This window comes from Alosa sapidissima, chromosome 18 (genome assembly GCF_018492685.1).
Source record: "Alosa sapidissima isolate fAloSap1 chromosome 18, fAloSap1.pri, whole genome shotgun sequence".
In the NCBI taxonomy this organism is placed as follows: domain Eukaryota; kingdom Metazoa; phylum Chordata; class Actinopteri; order Clupeiformes; family Clupeidae; genus Alosa; species Alosa sapidissima.
Window position 1 is genome coordinate 29,353,155 of NC_055974.1, and position 18,164 is coordinate 29,371,318.

General features: G+C 39.5%; 1 protein-coding gene across 1 annotated transcript in view; it reads left to right on the forward strand.

Annotated features, from left to right (window-relative positions):
• The window catches only part of LOC121689826 (C-type mannose receptor 2-like), a 69,556-nt gene that overhangs the window by 24,254 nt on the left and 27,138 nt on the right, over positions 1 to 18,164 (forward strand). The window contains exons 3-4 of the mRNA XM_042070055.1: positions 3,568 to 3,582; positions 3,970 to 4,129. Of these exons, the coding sequence (XP_041925989.1) occupies positions 3,568 to 3,582; positions 3,970 to 4,129 (175 nt within the window). The remainder of the gene's footprint in view (positions 1 to 3,567; positions 3,583 to 3,969; positions 4,130 to 18,164) is intronic.

The following is an 18,164-nucleotide window of genomic DNA, read 5'->3' on the forward strand; positions in this document are numbered from 1 at the left end:
AAAGTGTAACGTGTAACTGCGTGGTATGCTAGTTTCCTGTATGTAGTGAATGCAAATGTTCAAAAAATGAGAATAGCTACTACAGTTCATGAATGAGTTTTATTTCCAGATCTGGTAGAGAGTATAAAGAGAGTAATTGAATGTTGCCCTGCTATGCAGGTTGGTTTTTCTTGGATGCATGATTTAAGAAAAAGATTTCCTTTGGAAAATTCGCCATTTGGACACGAGGCAGCAGAGCGGAGGGCGGGGAAGGATCATCTTGCCTGCATTACGAACTGCTACTACTCACCAATTCATTCCATCAGTCAGATAAGCTTGAGATTTCGACCTACTTTAAGAAAAAAACATACTACCCGGGTAGATGGACTTGGATTTATTATTTTGGGGTTAAACAGAGCTCTGTGGTCATTTTATTTTCTATTTCTGTTTGATAACTGATGTAAATAAATGCCGGCAATATGTTCTGAGTTTTTATATTTCTCTCCTCTTTTGAAAAGTTCCTTAGAAAGGCAGCACTTCACTTTTATTACAATAAGTGCCCCTTACACTTACTTGCTAGCAAACTTTGCATCATCAGTCTAACTAGTTAAATAGTTGACATTACATGAGGAACATTTTCGTATGGACATTCTGGTGGATGTTAATTTGTATGAGAGAAGCTTCAACTTCTGGGTATGTAGCATTGTGGCATAAAGCTTAGGTAGTTAGTTGGCTAACTCTGGCAGAAATCTCCAGCGTTCTTGTTCCATGTAGTTTCGTGTTGCAGCCACAGGGTTGCAGCAACAGCACGTAGACTAGCCTACAGGAAAGCTGTTGCGTATGAACTCATTCGGAATATTTTGAAAACGTAACAGCTAGATATTCTGTCTTCTCATTTTGTAGACGAAAATGAAGAGAGATTTTATCTTAGTTCTTATTTAATGCAAAACATTTTAGTCTCGTCTTTTTTCGTCAACAATAATTCATCTTAAGATAGTCTTAGTCAGTGTTTCAGGACATTACTGCCGTCTCGTCATTGTCTCGTCTTAGTCATGAAAAAAAAGGTCGTTGACGAACATATTTCCTCTCGTCTCGTCTGGCGAAATTAACACTAAGTGACAGTGACCCTAAAGGCTATATATAATGTTTATATTAATACATCACCCCATCAATGACTATCCAAAACAGACTGATCTCCTTGCAAACTTAATTGCTGCTAGAAATGGTGGTGTTAGTGGCTGTCCATTAAATGGCACTCTCCTCTCTGGCCAGGATATTAATATCAACCCCAATGCCTTCACAACATCATGGATACACTGAACTGCAGAAATCAGGCCTTTGAATGCAATGGTAAAACAGTCCTGACTCACTGTGGACATCAAAGATTAGGGGGTTCCCTGAACCGCTGGACAAACCCAGGTGTGTGCCACATATTGGTGGTACATAGTAAGGTTTCCCCATCTCTGTGCAGTTCTTTCAGAGTGTAAAACAATATATAAATAAACGTAACATGTTTCTGATGTTCTACCCACAGCATTAGAGTGTTTTGGATCTACTTGTGCGATGCATCCACATAAATTACACACCAATAGTATACAACTGTTAGTGTCACTGTCACTTTATTGTAATTTAAGATTGAATTTCAATGAGGATTAATATGTGATATTTTTACAAATATGTGGGACAGGGCAGTGGCATTCTGTAAATGCACTGTAGGAAATGTAACATCAGTTAGCACACCTTGTGTTTAATAAACACACAATATACTTTACTTGTAATGACCAAGTTAGTTTAAATATGATTTCTCATTAGTGTAAGTGTACTACACAAAGTAAGCATTTGTTTGCACAACTTGGAATACCTATTCCAGATTAGTCTGTAATTTCAAGACAATCGGTTTGCAGGTTTTTTTAAACTAAGGTTAACTAACAGGTAAGGTTAACTGACTAACTAACTTCACAGTTTAGCAAAACTTAAGCAATTCAAGTATAGTTTACTTGATTTAAATGATCATGTTCACTTTTCCACCTCAACATTAACTTACTCCTTTTAGCCAAGTAATCTCAAAAAGCAAAATCAACATAATCAACAAAAGGCAAAAACTGAGTTATACTAACTAAACCTTTTAAGGTATAATACAGTAGCTATTCGATTTTACAGTGCAAATGCATGTGAGATTCAACACATTCTTCCTGCTGTGTGACTGTGGAATTGCTTTGAATTGACATGAATTTAATTCCACTTCCTGTCATTCCAATTCAAATTCAACTTCCTGTGGGGCGGAGCTAATTCAATTCAAATTCCAATTCGTGAATTGGATGGAGATCCATTCTAAAATTCGGAATTTTGCACAAGCCTGCTACCAACCAATACAGACACATTTTTTGGTAATTTGTCTTCTTTGCTGTGGTCGTTTATGATCCGATCAGCAACACAGCCAAGCAAACTGCAATCCCTTGATGTGGGAACCCACAGATTCTTCACAAATTCTTCAGTTAATCATCTTTTTTGCTGTGGCCATTCATGATCCCATCAGCAACTATACAACAAACAAAACACCAACCCTTAATGAGGGCACCAAGAAGTACCACCAAAGTCTTTGGTAATTCCTCTTCTTTGCTCCCACAGTTTCTGATCCAATCAGCAACATAACCAGACCAACTGTAAGCCCTTGATGTGGGCACCCACAAATACCTACCCATTCTTCAGTCAATCCTCTTCATTGCTTTGGTGGTTTATTATCTGATCATTAACATACCCAGTCAAACCGCAAGCCTTTGATGCAGACACCAACAAATACCAACAAATATTTAGATACCAACTACCAACCATTGTCACAAATTCTTCAGTCATTCCTGTTTGTTGCTATGGCCATTTATGATCCGATCAGCAACATACCAACATCCAAGCAATATCATAAATTCTCTAGTCATTCCTCTTCATTACTGTGGACACTGATGATCTGATCAACAACATACACAGCCGACACGCAAGCCCTTGATGTAGGCACCAACAACTACCACTCCAGAAACACAGCAGCAGCGTCTCAGAGTCAATTCAGGTTACAACATGACGCCAAATAGCCATTGGCTTGCCTTTTCAGCAGCCTCCTATATTTGTTACAGCTCCTTTCAGTGACCGTCCTCAAAAAAAGTCTAACAGAAGTTTTGTGGCTGATTATATTTGTGAACTATTTCACTATTCACTAAAAAATATTTTTACAACTTGAACATGATACCCTGGAAACACAGAGTATTGTTATTATTGTTATTATCACATGATAATAGTGTAATAAATCTGCTGGGTAGGAAAAGGTCCCCCTCTAGCGACCCCCTTTGTCCCTTCCCCCAGGAAGACAACTCAGAGAATGTGTAGACCCCACACCACCACGGACGGTACAAAAGTAGCTTTATTTATTTCCACAAGCACAGCCAGGCAGCTCCGGACATTATAATTAATCAACTGACATGATTTGGGGGATCCTCACTCCCAATCCGTGCAAAACAGCAATCCAATAAAACACAGCAATTCATAAACACCACAAAGAGGAAAACATCTCCATTCGGGTATCACAGCACACCATTCCAGTGTTCTCAATAAAAGGTTCCCCGCAACCCTGTCACTAATAAATTATATTGCACAAAAGCTACCCGACTTTAAATTATAAAAACAGACACAGATACATATTGGTCAAATGAGTTATTAAAAGGGAGACTTCCCTGCTCCCTGAGACCCTCCCCTGGGGGCCTGATGGCAAGGGACAGCGAATCGAACTTTCAGGTGGCCAGCGAGGTTCCAGTATGTAAATTCCCGTGTGTAAGTTCCAGTATGTAATTCCAGTGTGAAAGTTCTAGTCTATAAGTCCAGCATGTAAGTTCAAAGGAGTTTGTGCAGGGGCTCACGAGTCCAGTAGTCCAACTCGCCCGCCAGTCGCGGCGTTGGTCTAGGTTTTAACAAAGGCTTATACTAAGGTTTCCTCCCCCCCTACAGCTATCTTCACTGGCGGCGATCCTACTGACCGCGACCAGCACAATTCGTACCCGGTTTTGACCAACGCTCCCCCAGCGTTCTGCCTGGACGCTCCAGATCAATCTCGGACTCTCTCTCCCGCACGTTGCTCCTCTGCATGCTCATATTGTCTCCTACCCAGGTGAGTCCAATTAGGGCAATTAGGCATCAAACGCTCACTCATTATCTCCAGGCATTGCCCCCTCAGTTCACCACAATAACATTGTTATTTTTCATGTGATAAATGGTTTTAACATTGGAAAATGTTAATCTAGCTTGGCATTACTCAGTTGCACTGTTCCATTAGCCCAACACAGCAGACAGCGGTCATATGCAGGAATTAAAGTGGGAGGAACGCAGTTCCGCCACCTCGGATAATTTAATAATAAATATATATTCTTTCATACCAACGATACAGCGCGATTATATTGTTAAAATAATTGGGGAGTTAATTTTCGTGTGTACAGAGGTGACCAAGAAGCTATCAATTCTTGTCCAAAAAGTATTGCTACACCACGATACTCAATATGTTGTCCAACGGTGAATCATTTTTCCCCGTTGCACCGACACTGGATTTTAGGGTTCCCCCACCTGCCAAATCCCACTTTAACCACTGGTCATGTGGCATGCAATGGAAACAGATTCACAAGTAATGTACATTATCATGTTTTCAATGTTTCAGACAGATTTCCTTGTGGGAACCTAATATGAAGCTAGGTGGTTATACCATATCAGAGTCTCTGCTTTAAAACAACTTGTACTAATAAGCAGGGTCTACAGACATGTTTTTACGATGGATGGACATCGAGGTACAGTAGGCTACAAAACAAGTAAAGCCCAGGAGAGTACTGACTGACTTGCTATATACGAACACCCAATACCCATCCATAGTAACCATCATGTCCTTGTCCACGGGGTAACCATCATGTCCTTGTCCACGGGGGCAGCCGTGGCCTACTGGTTAGTGCTTCGGCCTTGTAACCGAAGGGTTGCCGGTTCGAACCCCGACCAGTAGGAACGGCTGAAGTGCCCTTGAGCAAGACACCTAACCCCTCACTGCTCCCCGAGCGCCGCTGTAGCAGGCAGCTCACTGCGTCGGGATTAGTGTGTGCTTCACCTCACTGTTATGTGTGTTCACTGTGTGCTGTGTGTTTCACTAATTTGGGATAAATGCAGACCAAATTTCCCTCACGGGATCAAAAGAGTATATATACGTATATACTTCTTTGTAAAAATCTCCATTTTGGATGTCCACAGATCCAAGTAAACCAGCATTCTCTTTAGAAGGTTTTAAAAAAAATATCTGTGTGGGCTAAAACACTGTTTATGTGTGGACGAAAGACCCAAACATAAAATATCTGGTTATGTGTGTACAGGGCCTAGGCCTAAGTTGTGCTAAATTTGAAATAACTCCCTCAAGGTGTTTCCAGGATATTGTAAAAATACAGTAGGCCCATGTTGTTTTTTGAGAGATCACAGTAACATTGACCACTCAAATCTAATCAGTTCATCTTTGAGTGTAAGTGACTGTGTGCCGAATTTGAAAGAATAAAAAAACTTCCTATAGGCATTCCTCACAAGAATGTGAGGTCACAATGACCCTGACCTATGACCTTTGACCATCAAATTCAAATTAATTTGTTATATGTGAGTGAAAGGCCCTTTCCGAAACTAGCTACACTCTCCCTAGTTAAAGGAACACGCCAACATTTTGGGAAATTATCTTATTTTCTCTGCCAGAGTTAGATTAGATGATACATACCCTTCTCATCTCTGTGTGTGCAGTACCTCAGTCTGAAGCACCCACTGTTAGCATAGCTTAGCATAGTTCATTGAGGTGAGCAGTTCCAACTAGCCTATAGCACCCAAAACTCCAACATTTTCCCATTTACATGGAGAACTCGATTTAGCCGTAAGGGTGATTCCCACCTGAGTGCACACCGTAACTTAGGGGAGTTGGTAGGGATTGGTTTCAGAAAGGGCCAGTGTGAATGTTTGTATCACATTTGCAATTATTTCAGGGATTTTTAGAGGTTTATTCACCACAATGGGATGTACATAAGGTCACAGTGACCTTGACCTTTGACCATCAAAATCTTACAAGTTATTATTTGAGTCCAAGTGACTGTTTCTAGCCCAGAGATATGTTGGAGATATCACATTTGCAAAAATTAGACCTACGGGTATACTGGTGTATGTCATCATTTTGAGCTACCTTAAGGAATATATTACACTCAGGACATTAAATGTAATATTTCTCCATTTGTCCACCATAAATGACCTAAGCATTATTTTCAACCAATCATTGAAGTAGATATGTATTTGAAATCACTGGCTGGATCACACTATTCAGCAGTTATCACGAAAAAAATAAATAAAAAGAGATACATAATACAAACCCGGCTAAAGCACACCGTAAAAAGGCCTTAATATGGCAGCATGCAGGTCACCATTTGTCAAACTATGGGCCGCGGTCCGCAATGTGGACAATGGTCTGCAGAGTGAAATTATTCCCGGGCCATCGTCTGATAATTTGCTGCGTAATTGATCAAGGAGCCGTGGACAGAAAAAGAAAACAAACATTTCTGCAATTAGTAGGAAATACTTGTTTGGTGTCATCAAACATAGAGGCATAGAATTAAGTTGTGGTATGAGCATTTAGGCCTATTCAATGCATGCGTGTGCACGTTGGTAGCAAAGCTAAGCTTCAACCTATTGGAAGGCTATTTAATTATGAAACGCCATTTAATAGAACGACGTGGATTTATGCTAACCTGACCCTGGCCAGATGAATTTCGCCCCGCCTAGCTCCACTCATCCATCTGGAACCGATCCATTGAAGTGTTGCTTCAGAAGGCTGGGCCTAATCAAAAAATGCTTGCATATGATTAAATAAGCCACTTGTCCGTCATCAATTGACGTGCTACTTCAACCACTCACATCGAAGCCAACCTGTGACGCTGATAACAGTCTCAGTCGCTTCTACGCTATGTCACATCTATGAAACTCCCGCCCTGCGTCCTGATTGGCTGTACCATAAAATCGGTTGCAGAAATCACTCTCAATGGAAGAGGTCCCAGATGGATGTGAGTGAAGCTAGGCGGAGCTAAGCGGAACGAAATTCATCTGGCTAGGGTCAGGTTAGATTTATGCAGCACAGACTATATAAAACACTGTCTAGCATTAAGTATTAACTCATTGAGTGCCAAAAACGTAATATTACGTTTTTAGCTTTTTTTTTAAAATTACGAAACTAGACACTAACACACCTTATATGTGATTTTGGGAACTCTGTGATGAATGGAAATGAAATATATGACGATCGAAAACTCATGAAAACGCACAATCTGGACATTTTATCTGGACATTTTATCATAACTCGGTTGCCACTTTGGGTCCAATCAGTGACGCATGCACGTCAGGTCAAAAACAGGCCATTTTCGTGGGTCTATCACTAGGTGGCAGTCTCGCTGATCACTTCCCGGAAAGTTTACAGGCAAAACTTCATATTTCATGAAAGACAATATATCTCAATTTCTAGAAGAAAACAGTGATTTTGATGAAAACTAGCCACTGTTTAGCTTGGGATTTCTCAGGAACAGAGGCGTGTAGAAATACACGGTTTGCACCCACCGAGAGCTTAAAGTCTCACCTTTTAATCGAGCCATTGTATGTGTTCGTAGCTATAATACAGAATATGCTGTGGCTGTACAAAAATCATCAACAATGGTCTAGATTGTTGGCACTCTAGGACAAAGCTTCCGAAAACAGCTTAGCATTCAATGAGTTAAATTCAGCCAAAAGCTATTAATTAGTCTTAGTTAAAGATAGTTAAAGATCTCCAGATCAGTGATTTACGCATAAATGTAATTAAATAGCATAGAAATATTCTATCAGTGTATGATGCTTGCATGAGGGAAACATCCCAAAACAACGGCACCCATATAACTGCTGTTGTTTTGAGAAGTATTTCTCATGCAAGCATCATGCAACAATGCAAAAACAATGAAACTATTGTAGGCCTAATTATATTTTACATTAGTAAAGCAGTACTCTGATGTGCATGTTTTCACAAACGTTTGTGAACAATCTTAGCACTTTAAACATTGACTGTTTTGAAGTGCACGTATAACAATATAGTATAAAAATAATAATAATTGTGATATCATTATGATAATTTGATGGGGGGTGGGAGGAGGGGGTGGGTTCATGTAGGTGGGCCCTATGACCCCAAAGTATGCCTTGACTGGGCCTCAGGTCAAAGAAGTTTGAGAAAGGCTGATGTAGACGACAAAGCAGCAAGGAGGCATTGTATGATCATTTAAACAAGTTTTATGACAAGGTCGGTGAGGATGGGAAAAATCGTACATTTCTGTGCAAACTTTGCCCGCACTTCAGTCACAGTCATTCATTTAATCATTAAATAAAATACAGTACACGTCTTGGTTCAATAGGTTACGTGCAGTCATTTTAATATGTTTTAATAAACATTGAACCAGTCCGGCCCTCGGCTTGTAGCAAATTTGTTTTTTTGTCCCTCTAATGTATTTGACTTTGATATCCCTGGTGTATCTGATATAGGCAGGCCAGAGGCGAGCTAAACAGATGACAGACGTGTTATCCAATTGCATTGAAGTCCGGAATCAGTCAGTTAACATTGATCGTATAGTGTTGTTATCCAATTGCGTGCAGTGAAATTTTCAAATGCGTGCTTGGTGCTGTCCCTCGAGTTGGGCCATTACGTTATTTGTGACCAGACCCTTAATCTTTCAGATTGGGTCTGGTCCTCCAGGCTACCAAACTTTGGAAGCTGGTGTCAAAAACTCCGGCAACCAGGAGCATGTTTCTGCTGGGTCATTCCACCGAATCGGTGCCTTTTGCGTCCCACAACATATATTCAGTTCTAAAGTTGCTTTAACAATAAATACATGTGTAATTTAAACCTAATGTTACTATAGATCATATGCATCAATATAAGACCAAGTAATGCCAATAAAATAGAAGTTTAAATAGTTAAAATCACATAAATATATGCTATGGGTAAGGATTGTGGCTGATTTTGGCCTGTCCCACGCTATGGTTTTTCTTTTTCAACAGTACTTCAGTTGTAAAATGTTGGTAAAATTATACAATTTTCACAGTTTTATATTGTATCAAGTGTAATCTCATTGTTAAGCAATGATTTTGACATAAATAGATATATTTTCTTAGAAAATATAAGTCATTTATCATTGTCCCTTAATTTAATCTCAGTCCTGTTACTTTCACCAAAACCCCCTATAAAATAATGGTACAAACTAGAAGTGACATCATTTAGAAGAAGCAAAGTCAACAGTGGAAGAAAGGGTAAGTTTCTCTCTTCTTAAACGTCATATTTTTCATGTTTTATCAGGGTTGTGAGAGAGGGCATACAAGCATGCAACATCAGTCCTGTTACCATTTTTTAAAGTGTATACATAAACAATTATTTATGAACTTTGATATTACCAATATCTAGAAGTAATAACCTTTCAGATTACATACCATGTGTCTTTCTGACCTTGACCTGTTAGCTAGAAATGAGCATATTAGCATGAAACCATCAGTCCTGTTACCATCAGTCCTGTTACTATCCCAGAGCACCGATTCTGGCCCAGCTGCATAATTCATTCATAGATGGTGTAATTGTTATTTGCAGGGGAAAACATTCAAATGCAATTTAAAGATTAGGACAACAACTTAGGATATAGACATTTATAAAGGTTATTTTGTGTGTTATTGAGCTAAAACTAGCAGCATATGAGCATCGAGCACATGCTTAGTTACCATTGTTTGTTTATGCATTTGTTTTTTATTTGTATACTTATGCTTCTTACCTTGCTGTCTTATTTGCATAGAATTAACATCCCTTTTAATTTGTTATACACTTTTAGAGTTGTTAGTAACATGCCATTAACTGCAGCCGAGAAGCAACGGCGCTATCGTGCTCGTAGAGACCAGGATCCAGAGAGGAGGGAACTGTATCTTCTATGGGAAAAAAACAAGTATAAGAGAGACCGAGATCAAGGAAAGAAAAAAAGTATAGAAGAATGCAATGAGGTAGAAAAGGAGTTGAGGCGGACAAGATGGAGAGCAGACCAGGCAAAGACCAGTGCAGCAAGAAAGGCTGTTGCAGCTGCAGTCAACAGCCTGTCCACACCTCCAGAGAGTCCCGAGTCTGATCACCAAGAAGTAGTTTGCCAAGACCCAGGCCCTTCAAGGTTAGAATAGTAAAAAGATATGTAAAGGTTTTATTGAGTTGCACCATACAAGCAATTATAGAAAGTGGAATGAGGTGTAGGGAAGTGCATTCAAGAATAGACATCACCACCATACAACACCATACAAACATGTACTAGTGGTTATTCCTAAAGAAATTGACAAGCAATATTGGAGTAATTTTGTGTTATGTTTACGTTTCAGACAAAGTCGAGAGGGAAAGAAAACGGTCAAAACAACGCCGAAAACAATTAACTTCCCTGCCGTCACAGCTGGAAAAACAATTGAAAAAAGAACGCAAACAGAAAGAAAGATACCAACGGCTGAAGAAAGAAAAACTTCACCACTTACAGTGGTAAGAAAACGTCTTCTTTTCCATGCAGCCCTTACCAACGATCTCAGAGCACGCTACCAAAATGCCACTGGCGAAAAGGAAAGGCAGATGATTGCAAAAATATGTGCTGGGGGGAAAATTATCCGGAAGTACAGGCTGAGGAAGTATGCCGAGGGGGCATTTGGGTTCTCCAAAAAAAGGTGGAGAATGTCTAACAAAGAACCCCTGGCATTTCAACGCAAAAGAAACACACGAATTGGGGAGACAATTAAGACCTGCGTGAGACAATATTTTGAACGTGATGATGTGAGCCATTTGACAACTGGGAAAAAGCAGACCAAAACAAAAAGCAAATTGAAAAATCAAAAACGATTCCTTATTGACACGATGCGGAATGCTCACAGGAAATTCTTGGCCGAATATCCCGAGAGAATGATTTCGTATTCTTTGTTTTGTCACCTGCGACCTTTTTGGGTGGTCAGTCCAAGTCTGGCAGATAGGGAGACGTGTCTGTGTAAAACACACGAGAATCTAACCTTCATAGTGAATAAGCTCCACCAACACAAGCTTGTCTCACACTGCAACCTTGAAGAGCTAGTGAAGGAAATCGTATGTGACTCACAAAGAAAAGAGTGCATGTATGGTGAGTGTGAGACATGCAAACTTACCAACTTTCCAATGAAGGCCGCTTACACACCAGAAACCATGGTCTCCTACGCTCAGTGGGGAATGGAGGAGCGACAGAGGTCTGAAGGAGGTGAAAGTGTAGCATTCAAAATCACGGTGAAAAAGGTCATGGAGAGCACTCTAGGTGACCTTGTTGAAACATTTAATGACCAGCTTGTAAAGTTCAAACGGCATAGCTTCAACATCAGCAAGCAATTTGCCTTCGTCAGAGCCCTGAAGGCAGGGCTCTCCGATAATGAATGTATAATTCATATTGATTTTTCCGAAAACTACACATGTAAATGGTCCTCCGAGATCCAGGCTGCGCAATTTGGGGGGGTCACACCAACAAGCCATCTTGCATACAGGTGTGCTATACACTGCCCCAAATGCCACACCCACCTGGTTCTGTACTGTGACTTCCTCAAGGCAAAGGCCCGGCTGCAATACGGGAGCATCTTAGGCCAGTGCTGACATACGTCAAGCCGGAACATCCTACTGGAAAGGTGCTACATTTCCTGAGTGATGGACCCTGCTCACAATACCGGCAGCGTGGCAACTTTTTCCTGTTCTGTACAGAATTACACAAATGGGGCTTCACACAAGGTTCGTGGAATTTTTTCGAGGCCAGTCATGGGAAGGGGGCTCCTGATGGAGTTGGGGGGGCACTTAAGAGACAAGCTGATGGCCTTGTCAGCAAAGGCCATGACATCACTGACGCAAGGTCTCTGTACTCAGCGCTGATCAGAGCACACACCACCATCAAGCTGTTCTATGTGGATGAGGACGATATAGAACAGGCAGTGCAGACTATGCCTCAGAACATTCCATCAGTTCCCTCCACTATGCGCCTGCATCAAGTTGTGACCTTAGAAAGAGGTGGTCTTATCTACCGTGATGTAAGTTGTATGTGTGTGGCTATGAAGAGGCTTCAATGCCAGTGCCCTGGATCTCAGGCCTTAAGTTTCCTGCGTGATAACCAAACTCCAATACAAGACAACACTGTTGACTGGACCAATTCTGAGGTCATTGGAAAGTGGTGTGTGGTTAAATATGGAGATGACCTTTACCCTGGGACTGTAATGGCCACAGATGATTCTTATGTCCAGGTGAAATGCATGCATAACAGAGGTCCGAACAGATTCTCTTGGCCTATTCGAGATGATGTACTGTGGTATCTATATGATGACATACTTCGTCTCATCCCTGCCCCTTTGCCAGTCACTGCCCGCCATGTGGAGATACAGAGAGATGTATGGTTAGAGCTTACAAAATAAAATGAGAAGTAGCTCTTTAATTATCTTGTATGGCTGTTCTCAGAATGATATACTCAGTTTTTAAAAGTACTTACCCTTTGGCTGTTCTCAGAATTATATACTGCAAAAATGTCATACTTACCAGAAATCAGTTTTTAAAAGTAGGCCTACTTACCCTTTGGCTGTTCTCAGAATTATATACTGCAAAAATGTCATACTTACCAGAAATCAGTTTTTAAAAGTACTTACCCTTTGGCTGTTCTCAGGAATTATATACTGCAAACATTTCATACTTACCAGAAATCAGTTTTTTTTTTTAAAGTATTTACCCTTGTTATGTCCTGTGGATTATTTTTTTGTAGTTGTATTGCCAGTTGGTTTCTATATGTCCAAAGATGAATTGTTGTAATAAAGATATGTTTTCTTTTATGATGGAAACAGATTGTCATGGCCTAATGTTCCATAGGTAACTAGTACGTATGTGGAAGTAAATCAGTTCTTAACTCTTGTCCATAATGCATGCAATTAACTGCAATGACAAACAATAGGTGACTAAAGACCCTCTCGGTTATTGAGAGCTCAGTCCTGTTACTGTCATTAATTGTTGATTTTTAAAAGAAAAATGACATTCACACTCAAACCGATCTCACCATAGTAACCTGCACTATATTGCATTTTGGACTAGACCCTTTTTAAAATAAATGTCTTGTCAAAGTATACATATTTTTTAATTGTAATGTGATGTCGTCCCTGAAATAGGACATTTTCAGTAATCTGAATGGCAATTATGATATAAAACAGATTTTTTTTTATATGACACAATCTGAATGAAAAGAGGGACCAAAATACTACTTATATATGTGCAAACTGTTGCACATTTGTAATTGGAAGTATTATATAGTAACACTTTAGTCGGTAACAGGACTGAGGAAAATATCAACAACATGAATTAAATAAACAGTCATAAAATAATAAATAGCATAGCTTGAGATGGCCCAACAACATTTCTTGTCATGTTAAGATGTGTTAATTGAATGGGCATTGAAAAAAATCAGTTTAAAAAAAGTATATTTTTCAGATTTTTAAAGTTGAAAAGGCACCGATTCGGTGGAATGACCCTGCTCTTTGTGCGCAAGGAAAATATTATATGCAACTAGCGGAAAAAAAGTGCTACCACGGCAAGAACTAGACCCTAGTCATCAAGCAGCTGTCCAAGCAATTCAACACACCTCACGTAGGTGGCTGTTTACTCGGCTGCTCCTCCGCTCAAATTCGCGTCAGGTCGCTCCGCTCAATTTCGCTCCCCACTCCACTTAAATCATCCCGCTTCAGTGAAAACTTTTCCCGCTCGCTCCAGTTTAAAAGAGGGAAAATAAATACAAGCCAAATTATCACCTTAAACAGAAAACTTAAATCCCAAAGAACTAAGAGCAATGGTAATTTCACTCATAGAACATTTATTTTAAAATGCAACACCGATTGCATCAACAAACACACTTGGCAACGTCAATACACATAAGCATAAAACTATAGGGATCAGTGGGATTAATTGCCTTAAGAATACAGGCTTAGCATCTAAGTTTTACTTTAGCCTTCTACTTGATATGAGGCATATTCAAATTGCTCACGTTTTTCTTTGCTCTCCGTAGCACACTCTTATGTTTCCGCAAAATGTCGGCCGCTCTGGCCTTTAAATTAAAAAGCGCTCCGCGCTGCAACACAAATCCATCCGCTCCGCTCCACTCCTTGCCTGCTCACGCTCTGCGCACTAGCTCTGATCTGTCGTTTACAGTCGCTCATCCACTTGTCACTTTGTGTCAGAAATTAGCGGAGGATAAACTCGTCCTTACGCATCTGTCTGTCTCCGCATATCTTATTACACATAGCATCTCGCCAGAATTTAAAAGAAATCTGTCCAACAAACTTAAGAATAACGTGTTTAAAATAAATGGAGCATATTTTGCAGAAAAAATAATATCTCCTTGTTCATGCCCTTTAGTCAATAGTTAGGCTACTAATCAATTCCTAGTTTCCTTTGGAGTATTATAATTGCCACCCACTGACCTTTCTTGGTATGGCAGTAGTATCTGTGGTCTCAGTATGCTATACAAGCAATAAGTGTATGCAGGTAAGTGACTAGTTAAAAGCAGGGATGGATTAATTAATGAACAGGCCTACCAGGCCCAGGGTCCCAGGAACTCTGGTACTCTACACAAATATGCTACTGTAATATAGGCTTGTATTGGGTTTGTTCATCTCATGTTTGAATGATGTCCATTTATATCCACAAAAGTCACCAGAATCTGTCATTTAAGGAACTATTTATCAAAAGTCTTCTCCCAGGGGAACACACCCCTGGATACCGCTTGACAATTATGTTGATCAGGGCATATATCTTAACACTTAATACTTATATATATACTTAACTATATATATATATATATATATATAACTATGGTAATGAGTTTAACTTGTTTAGGACAAGTTTATTTCAGTTCAGTTTTATGCAAAATACAAACATGAAAAATAGAATAGGCCTGTCATATGACCAAAAATAAAAGAAAACTGTGACAAGGTATCCTTGGTCTGTTGAGGTAACATGATTTAACCATGCCCGCGCTTGAAATTTATCAACACATTACAGTAGGTCCTTGAATTTAAGGATATTGGGCCTGGAAAGTCCTTGAAAGGTCCTTGAATTTGATCTTAACCAAGGTGTGGGAACCCTGTATGTGTATATATATCTGTAAGACACACACTTCTTTCTCTCTCTCCTTCACGCACACATACAATGTCAATGTCAAAATTTAGGTCTAGTTTGCAGGTATTCTAATGTGAGTTGCGTCGTCTTTTGCAATGCAAATCTCTGAACAGCAGGGAGGCTTGTACGTCTGGGGCTGGCTGGCGAAATTTAAATAGTTAATGAACCAAGACGTGCAGGATGGCCATCATAAGGTGTTACCAAACATACTGAGTCAAGGTAGTATAATGATTAGGTGATTTATCAAACATGCTAAGTCATGGTGTTTATTAAAGATGACTTCTGGTGTGCACGAAACTGGAGGTCCTAAGTAAAGTCAAGAGGGCCTTTGGTCACATATTAAAATACTTAACACCAGCAGCACGCACACACGTATACACACACATACAGTACACACACACACATTTATTGTTGTAGGCCTAATATTTAAATCATTCAACGATAAAAATAGCTTGTGTAATGTCTTGATTGAAACATGCTTGGCGCACAAATAAAAGCCTGTGTTCAGGGGCAAGGAGAGCGGACTGTTCCTGATTCTCAGCATGAGGATACATTAGAAGGCTGATGATTGGTGTAAACTTTGACATGAAATGATACACAATTCTGAAAAACGCAGCATTCCATTAATTCGTATAAATCATTCAAGCAGCCAGTCAAGCGGCCAACAAATTTGTGTTTGTGCAGTATGCAATAAGGAATGTCATAGATAGGCTGACGTGATTAAGAAAGGCATTCTGTTCCAAATGTAAAGTTTTCATGATCCAATTAGCAACATATACAGTATATTACATACTAACATATAGTTAGGCTAGCCTACATTAACCAAAAGCACACATTTTGTAAATAACATCACTTATTCTCACCCAATGGTGTTAATGGGAAGAGAAGATAGTCATAGTCCACAGCGTTATGCAGTGTGTCTAGTTACCGTAACAACAGGCTCTTTGCAGAATGCTCTTCAAACCCATAGAGCCTTCTTTGATGTAGCCTACAATAGTCTATCTACTATTTATTCTGTGCATGTTCCAAACATATATTGAAACAAAAGCCTCTTGTTGGTGTAGGAGAACATTACTAGAGTTGTATTTCTGTAGAAAACACTGACGTCTGTGTGTGAGGTGTGCCAAAGTTGATTTTGCATAAAGAAAACATCAGCAATGTAGATCACTGCACCACTTACAGTGGTGCCATTCACACAGAGATGAGCAGCGTAACTGGAAGGGGTGACAACAGAGACGCAACTCAAAAACTGTCTGACAGGTAAGACCATGTTAACTAATGTACATCCTAATTAGGGTTGTCACAATAACAGATCTTTTTTTAATCACAATAATATTTCAAAAGTCATCATGATAACTGCTTTTATCGCAGTAATTAGAGGTAATGCACTAATGAAAACTAGATATAACTGTCTCAAAACTTCTATTAAAATGTATTTTTCTGTATTTCATCATCTAATGGACTGGTCATGGTGATTTTACAATTCAAATGCCAAATGGTATGATCAGTCATACTGTTGCAATGTTGTGTGTGTGCATGAAGTGTAATATCGCAAAACCACCAATTACCAACCATTTCGTTTGAAAATTCTAAAACCATGTTTTTTAATACTTCAAAATAAAATGTGATACATTAACCTTACATTTTTCAGTAGCCATAGGTGTGTAGATATGAACAAAATCTAGTTTGGTTCTTACCAGGGCTTTTACTGCCTGAAATATCCGATTTTGTTTTCCACGCTCAGAGTTTAATGCTTGGCTGGTGGGTGCCTATTTCCAACCTTTCTCATGGCACATCAACGGTTAGACCAAGAATTCTTGTCGCAAATCAAAATTCCACAGGAACTCGAAGCAGGTTTGTACACGCAACCTTACAACATTGTTTACAGCTCTTCGAGTCACGGTAAAATGTAATTTGGTACATATTTAGATACACTTATGGTGTGGGTGCTTGCGTTTCTTTAGGAATCCGCCGTGTTGGTTTGTATAGAAATTGATATTAAGTGACACATACACGTAAGAGGTTAGAAATACGGGACGGTTGGCAATAGGTGATGTTCCTATACCTTTTTTATATCCATGTGTAGCCCTGCCAGTTGAGTTCCTCCATGTTGATGGTTTAAGTTTTTGGCTATGGTCATGGTTACATAACTGAGGTGTTTTACATGGGGACTAACAACATCATAAACACAATAACAGTAAACAATATAAATTGTGAGAGCATCAATTGTAGTAAAAACCTGAACAATTAGCATAACAACCTTAACATCTATCAAGTAAGGCTCAACGGCTAGATTATGGTTTAAACTTTAAACAGTAACAGCTGTGAGTGTGTTGTGTGTGCTTTGTGTGTGTCTGCATATAGTCGTGTGTTGTGTGTGTCTACACACAGCTGTGATTGTGTTGAGTGTGTGTCTGCGCACAGCCGTGACTCGTGTGTGTGTGTGTGTGTGTGTCATGTCTGTGTCTGCACACAGCCATGAGTGTGTTGGGTGTGTGTGTGTCTGCACACAGCAATGGCGGGAGCCCAGAACCCATCCAAAATGTGTTCCAAAATATTTTGTTTAATTTTTAAACTTTACTTTAACCTTAATCTGTTTTTTTTTTTTACCTTTTCTGTATTTAAAATTGTTTAAAATTGAAGGGGTGACAACAGAGCTGCTGCAGAGCCGCAACTCCAGAGCTGGCTGACCCCGTTAACTAATGTTCATCCTAATTGTCACAATAACAGTTTTTTTATTCAATATTTCAAAAATGATCACGATAACTGCTTTCATCACAACAATGAAAAGTAATGCAAAGACTGGATATAACTTTCTCAAAACTACTAATAAAATGTATTTTTATGTTTTTCATCATCTAATGATCAATCTAGTCAAGCACCTGGTCATGGTGATTTTACTATTCAAATGCCAAATGGTATG